Genomic DNA, 8,994 nt, shown 5'->3' with positions numbered 1-8,994 from the left:
CCTCCTCTCCTGGCTTCCCCTGGACTGTATAAACCTCTCTCTGGCCTGGATTCCCATTTTTCTCCTCTAAGGGCTCTCTATGCCCTTGCCTTGAATTCATCTTTGCTGCCCTGCTCCTGCTTCTCTGACGCCATCAGAATGTCCTCCCCCCCTTGCTGAAGGTCAGGCGAAAGCCCTTTCCTCTAGGAAGCTCTCAGCCCCAGCCTTCTCTGAGCAATGAAGAGTACACAATCATTTACTTATATCTGCTATTATTACCTGCTGTATTGTTTTGAGTTGCGAACTTTAGCGATTCCCAGCTATGGACAAGGTGTGTCTTCCTAGCTACCTACCTATTATTAACAAGGCACCTGGCACATACCAGGGGCACGAGGGGCGACGAGTACTAACACAGCTACGCAGTGCTGCAGCTGAGCAACGGGACCTTGGCCTGGAGGTACCTGATGGGTCGCTTCAGGGACTTTTCTGTGCCTTCCAGGGTAGCAGACATTCCAAGGGCGACTTTGCCGGGAGAGGCCAGATCTTTCCCTGGGCCATAGGGCTATGTGCCTGCCTCTTGCCACCCCACAACCATTCAGCTCCCTGGGCCAGTGAGGTTCTCCTGCTCACCCAAACAACCTGTCTTTTGCAGCACTAGAATTCTGCCCCCATCCAAACACTATTCCCCTTCCTGCCCTGGCCAGAACTCCAGGTGCCTGGCTTCCTGCTCCCACTTAGCCAGTGATAACACTGACCATCCACTGTCAAGTGCAGCCGGGCCAACTCTGCAGCCTGGTTCACAGGTCCACGGGGGCAGTGGCTGCAACAGGCAGGATTACTCCTGCAGAACCCCGGGGGCACACTTGATGGGTCTGACTCTCCTCCTGACCCCTCTTTCCCTAAGAACTGACCACCACCTCTTCATCCCAAGCTTAGCCAAAGTCGCTGTAACAAAAAGTTAATTCTAGATACACTAGCAGCTTAAGAGCCGGAGGCAGGGCCAAACTTTCAGAAAGGAGTCCTTTATTCTTTGTGTACCGTTGGGTAAATTTCCTGCTCAGAGGAAAGGTTCTCTCCTGCCCAGGGCCCCTGCAGCCTGGAAGTACCTGGAGGGTCACCTGGGATCCTCGTGGGAATCTGCAATCTTAACCTTGCCACCCAGTGCAAGAGCACAGAGCAGGCTGATCACTTGGGGAAGGCAGTACCCAGCCTCCCCGCCCCCCCCCAGGTCCCATGGAGCCACGCTCTTGAGTCGCCTTTGTCCCCTCTCTCAGCAATGCCAGCACAGCTTTTCTGGCCCCCAGGACGAGAGGATTTTGAGTTTCTCATTTAACACTGCCATCCCCCAAAAAGAAGAAGGTTTAAAACATCTCTACTTACCAATGTAGGTCCACTTGGATCCTGCAAAGAACAAGACAAAGCAGGTTAGTACAACTGAACACAAAGTGTCAAGGAGGACACTACAGATTTGATTTCAGAGAGGCTGAGATCGAAAAGGAGGTGGCGCCCAGAAATTAAAACTTCTGAGTCCTTTCCTCCCACGCTACTTCCAAGAGTCTCCTTGTCTCTCAGGTGACCGCGCGTCCTTCCCAGGAGTGCCACAAATGGCTGTATTTAGGCCTCCCCCCTCTTCCTTGCACAAATCTCTATCCTGGAAAGCAGCACACGCCAGTACTCAGAGCACTAAAGTGGAAGGGAAAGCGCTCGGCTCTAAGAAAGCTGCCCTCAGTCAGGATGCTGGGTGGCAGGCGCATGGAGGAAAGGCTCTGCCAGAGCGCAGGACAGCTGCCTCAACTTCCCCTCCAAACCCTTTGTACCACACAGGCCCTTTGTCCTTCATCCAAAATGTGTTTTTGGGCGGGCGAGATAGTTTAGCAGACTAAGTGCCTATTTAGGCAAGCGCAGGGTTTGATTCCCAGCATCACAGGCTGGGCAAGCTGTGAGGGCCACAGAGACTGGGTGTGGTGGCGCATGCCTGTAATCCTTGCACTGGGGAGGCTGAGACAGGAGGATCATTGTAAGTCTGAGCTGTGTAGTGAGACCCTGTACCAAATACGTTTTTTTTTTTATTTTATTTAAATTATTATTTTTATTTATTACATTTTTATTTATTGTGTGTGTGTGTGTGTGTGTGTGTGGCCAGCTCAGCCCACCAGGGGGCAGGGCTGGCTGGCATGTGGTGCCGGGGGATCGAACCGCGGTCCCTGTGCCCCGCCAAGCTTGCTTCAAGTAGGTGCTTTAGACCACTGAGCCATCTCACCAGCCCCTGTTTTGTTTTTTAACGTATCTTTCATGCTGGCTGCCCTTGCTCCTCTTTAGCCTTAGAAGGAGCCGGGGACCATGAGCTGAGACACATCTTCCTGGGGGTTTAGGGGACACATCCAAAAAGCCACACAACTCCGAAGCCCCTTGCTCTTGGCATCTTCCAATGCCAGTATGGCTGGGAGGCACAGGCGGAAGGGGAAGAAACTCAGGGTCCCTTATGGTGAAACTGAACTGGCAGGCAATGCACGCATGGAGAAAAGGAGGCATTTCCTACTCAAGCCAGTGGTGGTTTTTAAAAACTCAGAGAAGACTTCGCTTTTAAAAAACAAACAACCAACAACAAAACCCTGGTTTGATCTCACTTCGTCATTGTTATCCTGTTTTATTTCTTTGCTTCTTTGTCTTAATTTTATTTTCAGTTTTCAAATTTAAAACTAGTAATTGAAATTGGTAATTTAAAACTGGTAAAATTACCAAATTTAAGTTTGGTAATTTTTTAAACCAAAGGATGGCTCTATTAGACTCTTAAACAAATATCAACCCCCTAGTAGGCCCTCACCGTTTATCTGCTCCCTGGGGCAACCCTGTGAATTCTTTTAAAATGATTCCATGTTTTCCGCATACAGTAGGCCCTTGCCTTACTAACCCCGGAGCTGCCCATAACTCAGGCCATCAACTGAAAGCTCAGATTCCTACACAGCCTTCGGGCTCTCTCCTGTGTATAGGCGAGTCTCGGTGTCCTTAGAGAGACACTGGCCCAGGGTTTCTCAGGTAACCGCATACAGGCAAGGACCTGGTTAAGTTCCTTTCAGAACTCTTAAGGGTTAAATCTTTGTCTGAAACCCTGCAGAAGCACAAGCGGCTGGCCTTCAGGTCATAACTCAAGACTTTGGTCATAAGTTAAAACTAAAATTTTGGTCAGGACCCAAGTTGGTCGTATGTCACGCTGGTCGCAACTCGAAGGTCCACTGTTCTAAAAACTTTCTTACACTGTTCTCTGTGGTGGTCTTGGGGCTCAGCATTTCTTTATTGAAGAAAAGAATTTCTTTTCTTCAATAAAGAAGAGAATTTAGTTCCCTCTAGAAGAGAATTTAGTTCTCTTTCATATATCTGTAGTCTGTCCCCCTCTTTTGATAGGCAAGGAAGTAAAAGTCTACTAATGAAGTATCTTGCCCAAAATCACACATGAGCGAAGGCTCTCGGTACATTTACCATTAGTTCCCATGAGCCTGTTGGTCTGTGTTTCAGTCTTTGGAGCAGCAAGCAGTAGAGTGCAAATCCTTTGGAGTATCTGAAGCTGGTATGTCCCTTTTCCCCATAAGACTGGCCACGATATTAGACACATAAAACTTCATTTATCACAAATCTCAAAAGGTCCACAGACTACGCAGAAGCCTGCAGGAGTTGCCTCCCCTGGAGCAACAATTAAAGAAAAAATTCAGAACCAGGGGGAAACAGAACTTACAGACGATCACCAGGTTTACTACTAGGCCTCTTACTGAAATGACAGTGAAAAGAAACACTGCCTCGGCACCACCACGGCTCTTGAAGACACCATGCATCTTCCCTGGACATTCTCCTTCACTGTTGTGGTTGAAGGTTCACTACTGAAACGCAGTCGTGGTCTTAAGAGACCTGAAAAGCCCGGTTAGGGCTGCCAGCTGGAGTCCTCGGAGTCGGAGGTAGAAAATTCTCCTCTGTGAGAAGAGAATTCATCTTCACTCCTCCCCAGGCAGGGAGATGCCAGGGCCACCAGAACACACCTGCTGCCTCTGAGCCATCTCGGCATCCTGGAGGTGACAGTGCCCCTGCCCCAGATAATATGAAGCCTGGTGGTACATCATCTGCTGTGTTCCCACCCCCCACCCGACTTGTGGCTTGTCTTCCGATGAGGCATTAGCAATACCGCTGTGGAAAGCTCATGGATGGGAGTTACCGAGGGCACCTCTGGGAGTGGAAGGCCTCAGGGGTGACAGGGGACTGAAGGCTTAAAAGCCAGCGGCCTCCCCTGTCTTTTTTTTTTTTTTTTTTTTTTGAGCAAGGTTTTGTGGTCCTCAGGGGCTGGTAGTTTGGGCATAAAGGGAAATGTCAGGCAGGGCTTAGGGGTTATAAGGCAGAGACGAGCAGCGCTGTAAAAAGGTGAGGATGGTGGTGAGTCATGAGGGTTCATTTGTGAAGATCAGGGTCCACCCTGATCCCTCCTGGGCTTGTAGCTAACCTCAGCGAGAAGTGTGCGCACGCGCACTCGGCTCCCCACGCAGACATGCGTTTGCCTACCTCAGGAACGCACCTCCCAACTCCCCACCGCTAGCTTTAGGGGCAGGGTGTTAGCAAGATTAAGCTAACCCCACCACGAAGGCCATGCCAAGACAGCAGTGGTTTCCTGAGAGATAAGCCCTTCCCGTGGAAGAATCGTTTCCTTTCCAAAAAAGGTCTTCCGTTCCTTCTGGAAGCAGTATCTCAATGCCTGTTTGAACCTGCAGACCCAAATAGCACTGAGAACAGAGGTGCCCGGGAGGGATCCCACGAGCACATGGTATTTATCAAGAGCTATGCCTGTTCGGTTCCCTGCCTGCTTGCTGTCCTGGGTGCTAGAACCTTCTAGCGTGACAGTCTCCTGGGAAACCTGATACTGCAGAGCCAGAAGTCACTGGAAGGCCCATTGCCAGGGCAACCAGGTTTCTTCTGAAGACCCTTGGCGTCACTGTATCATGCTCCTCCCTGCCCTGACCCCAGGTGTTTTTCTTGGACTGTCACCAGTGCCAGCTGCAGCAAGTGCCAATGTCCAGGCTGAGCACACTTAGATTCCATTACTCAGCAAGCCCCTCCACCCCAGCCTTGGGTTAATATTGACACTCTATTCACCTCAGTGATTTTTGCTTTGACCTTGTCCCCTGTGGCAGTCAAAGAGCCAAGAATAAATAATAAATAACAGGCATGATAAATAACAGAATAAAAGCTTGAGGGGCTGGTGGCATATATCTGTAGTCCCAGCACTTGGGAGGGTGAGGCAGGAGGGTTGTGAGTTAAGAGTCCTTGTCTCAAAGACAAAAAATTCCTTTAATTTCCAGGGGCGGTTTGGGGGTTGGTTCGTTGGGGTTGTTGCTTGGCTTTTGCAGGGCCTTGGTTTCATTCCCCGTTCGGGGGGGGACCTTTTCTTGGGCCTTGGTATTATTGTGCCCCAGAAGGGTTTTTACTGAGAGCATCCCCTACCTCATTGTAGAGAATGGGGAAGAAGAGGGCTGGGGGAGGGGAGAAGAGGTCAGTGGGGTCAGTAGTGTCAGAGGGAGGGAAGCAATGTATTTTCAGGAAAGACAGCCAGCAAAGGGCCTTTCTTGCCTTGCAGCAGCTCTGGACTAAAAAGATGTCCAGGGTACTTCAGTCTCAAGCCCACTTTCTCCAGAGGAGAGCACAAGCCCAAGTTTGCAGTTTTAAAAACTAATGTCCACTTTATGTGAGTCCTGTCCCCCGGGGCCACATGAGGAGATGATGTAATCAGCTAGTGGCCACCAGCAGATCAGAATTCAGAGCAGCCATGGCTGCTCAAGGCCAGCTCCGGTCCCCGCTCCAGGGGTAAGATTACCTCTGGGAGAGAAAGAGGCGCAGAGTTTTGATGCTGCGGAGCAGGACCAACTTCTCCCCACGAGCTCCCAGCGCCCACACCCAGCGGGAGGAATCGATTTCCACCCACTGCAGCCCCTCTTCGTCCTTCCCTAATTGTTGCAAGCCTGCCAGAGCCCGGGAACCGCAGCACTCACCAGGGTCCCCATAACACGGGCACACTCCGTCCAGGATAGAAGGCTCCAGCAGTACCCAGGACACTTTCACAAGAGTCACCTTCCCCCGACCCAGCCGAAGGAAACGCAGGCAAAAATTTCGCCTCCCGAGGGACTGACGAGGCCCTCAGGGGAGCCCACCGTTCTGGTCCCCTCCCCACCTCGATCCGCCCCTCTCGGCGCAGTCCGCCCCAGCCCTGCAGCTTACGCGCCCTAATTACTATCAGCAATCAGGTGTGCGTGTGCGTGCACACACATGTACCTTCTGGACAGTCGAGTCCTCCTACAGAAAAACAATGATTAAAGGTGGGATACATTATCCCTTTGACGTGGAGGTAAAACCTGACGGTGAAGAGTTTCTCTCCCCGCGGAAACACCTCCGCCGAGCGTTCAGCAGTGGGCGACTGCAAACCTTCCCTGGTAAGACTTGAAATCCTCCTGGTTTACGAGTTTGCAAACCACATCTACAGAGGGAGCCGAGGCGCTCAGCGAGCTTGCACCCATTTCAACACCCACGACTGAGACCCAAGCGCCACTAGAAAGGCCACGCGCTTCCCGCTCCATCCAGGAGCTGTTCGCGACCGCAAAGGAAAACCCAGCATCCTTCCTTGAACCTGCGCGCTCTCGGACGCACGGCCTTCCTTCCCTATGTCCCCAGCAGCTATTCCACTTAATCAGGCGGAGCCTCGTGGCGAGGCGCCTGCCCGGGTGTGGCCCAGCCAGCGCTCGGGACTGCTCAGAAAGCGCGCGGGACTTTACCGTTGCGCGGGGCGGCGCTGGAGGGCTGCGCCTGCAGGATCAGCAGCAGGAGCGCGGCGGCAGCGCGCTGGCCGCGGCGGGGCATCGTCCACGCTTCCACGCGGCGAGCGCTGGAGGCGCACCAGCACCGCACCAGCGCCGCACGAGCAGCCGAGAACCGCGGCGAGCCGGTCCGCGCCCGGGAACAGGCTCCCCGCGCTGCTTTTATGCTGCAGCTCAACCCCAAGCACGTGATGTCATCACGCGGGGGGAGGGGAGCCCAGCCTCCCCGAGGGCTGGCGCCCCAGGTCCGAGATGAATTGTATCCCGGACTCAGCTGCCCTCGGGGCCCGGGGCTCCTAGGGCCGCCGCTGACCTGAGGAGCCGCTCTCCTCGGAAGCTGCCCGCAGGCTGGGGTGAGATCGCCCACGTCGGGGACCAACGGGACGTTTGTCTAGGGACCCTCTCAGACACGACTTTGGTCCCTCGCTGCCCTTACTTAAAAGTCCACTGCTATTTGGGCTAAAGCCTCTTCCGGGCCCCAGTCACTCCCCTGCTTGGACTGGGCACAAGTTAGCCACTGAGGTATGGAGCTGCCTGAAGTTCAGAATTTCTGGACGAGCTGATGCACATCTTGGTCCGAGCTGTTTCCAGCGGCATTAGCGGCCGCCGTGGCTCGCTGCTGGCTGCTTCCCTCGCCTCCCGCGTGCAATCTGCACTTTCACACATCTGGTGCAATGCACGTGCCGCTGCTGATCCCCTTGTATTTACCTCCTCGGGTTCTTAGTAACCTGTTCCCCCCACTAACTCGGAAATCTTGCTGTTCGCTGTGCCCACCACTGTCATGTTTGCTTCTGGGCACCCTCAGGGTCTCCGCAGAGCTCCAGGAGCTGGGCAGGGTTTCCCTCCCCACTTGTGACTCCACCCCTACCGTCCACACTCCCCCGACCGCAGAGCGCGCCCATCCCTAGTCCTGGCGCGGGACCCCTGGGTTTGAGCCAGTCACACCCTTGTCTCTTGACCACAGCCGCCAGAACAGCCCGTACCAATATCAGATCTGTTCTGACCTCCACACTGACTGGCCTCAGTGACCAGGGAAGCCTCTCTTTTATCTTGATTTTGGAAGAACGAAGCCGCTTCCCTGCTGAGAGCGCCGGGAAGCAGATGTCCCCCCCCCCCACACACATTTCAAGGGGTATTACTGTCCTTAGGGCTCCATCAGCTCAGCGATCGTGTGGGTCACAAAAGGCTATGAAGACTCTTTAAGGAAGTTATTACAATGACAATCTTGTCACAGCCACTTCCAAACCACAGTAGGCTTAAGGATGACCTTTTCTACCCAATAAAGAGGTTTGAGCAAACGCTGGAGTGAGGAAGGAGCGTTTGCCTGCGGTTTGTGTTTTTGTGTCTTTTGTCCTCAAGGTTATTCTGTTTAGACATTGAAATGGACCACGGTAGCACAAGAGCCGAAAGGAACCACCGCAGGGCCAGAGATTCAGACCCTCCTGTGGAGCAGCAATCCCTTGCCCTGTCCAGCTGGTCGTTTGAGGCACGCTGGACCACGCACACCTCTGCTGCTGCTTCCTCTCAGCGCCACAAAGATAAATGAATAAATATTTCCTCCCAGGCAGGGTGTTTTCCCCCTTGGGTCTGCCTGAAAGCTGAGTTCCGTTTCTCCACCATCGTGGAGAAATCCCTAAGATGGAGAGGTTAAGAGGGACGAAAGGCTGGACTTGGTAGACTGGTAAAGTTAGGAGTCAGAAACTTGGTTAATTAGAAAAGAATGGAGGGGGCTGGGGAGATAACTCAGCAGCTTAAGCGCCTGCCTGGCAAGCGCAAAGTCCTGAGTTCAGTCCCCGGTACCACAAAAAAAAAAAGGAAAGAATGGAGGGCTGTGAAAAGAGAAACTAGAATTTAAACTGAGGCTGAATCATTTTAAGCTCTTGGAGTGAATTTTAAAAAGAAATCACTCTTAGGCAATCAGAGGAGGGGAACAAAAGGAACCGGATGACTGAATTTCAAAAGTATTCAAGCTAGGCTGGGGATGTAGCTCTGTGGCACAAGTGTCTGCTTGGCAAGTGCAAGGTCCTCAGTTTGATTCCTGGAACAAAACAAACAAACAAAAAAAGATAAAATTTAAAAAAGGTTTTTAAGTTGAGGGTCTGCTTTTGAGTTAAGTTGGATGTGGCCCAGAAGTAGAGCCCTAGCCTTGCATGCATAAGACCCTGGGTTCAGG

At 52.5% G+C, this 8,994-nt stretch overlaps 1 protein-coding gene across 4 annotated transcripts in view; it reads right to left on the bottom strand.

The window, feature by feature from the left end:
- The window catches only part of Ca12 (carbonic anhydrase 12), a 51,305-nt gene extending 44,327 nt beyond the window's left edge, over positions 1-6,978 (bottom strand). For 3 of the 4 annotated variants that reach the window (XM_023712458.1, XM_023712459.1, XM_023712460.1), the window contains exons 1-2: positions 6,780-6,977; positions 1,360-1,380 (exon numbers count right to left, since the gene is read on the bottom strand). In XM_023712458.1, the coding sequence (XP_023568226.1) occupies positions 1,360-1,380; positions 6,780-6,864 (106 nt within the window). In that variant the 5' untranslated portion in view covers positions 6,865-6,977. Of the gene's footprint in view, positions 1-1,359; positions 1,381-6,779 lie in introns of all 4 variants that reach the window. The other variant, XM_004628950.2, reaches the window with a different exon arrangement.
- Between the last annotated feature and the right edge of the window lie 2,016 nt (positions 6,979-8,994).

Source organism: Octodon degus, unplaced genomic scaffold, assembly GCF_000260255.1.
Source record: "Octodon degus isolate 3935 unplaced genomic scaffold, OctDeg1.0 scaffold00026, whole genome shotgun sequence".
NCBI classification, from domain to species: Eukaryota; Metazoa; Chordata; class Mammalia; order Rodentia; family Octodontidae; genus Octodon; species Octodon degus.
The sequence above is the reverse complement of the archived record's forward strand: the minus strand, read 5'-3'. Positions and strand labels throughout refer to the sequence as shown.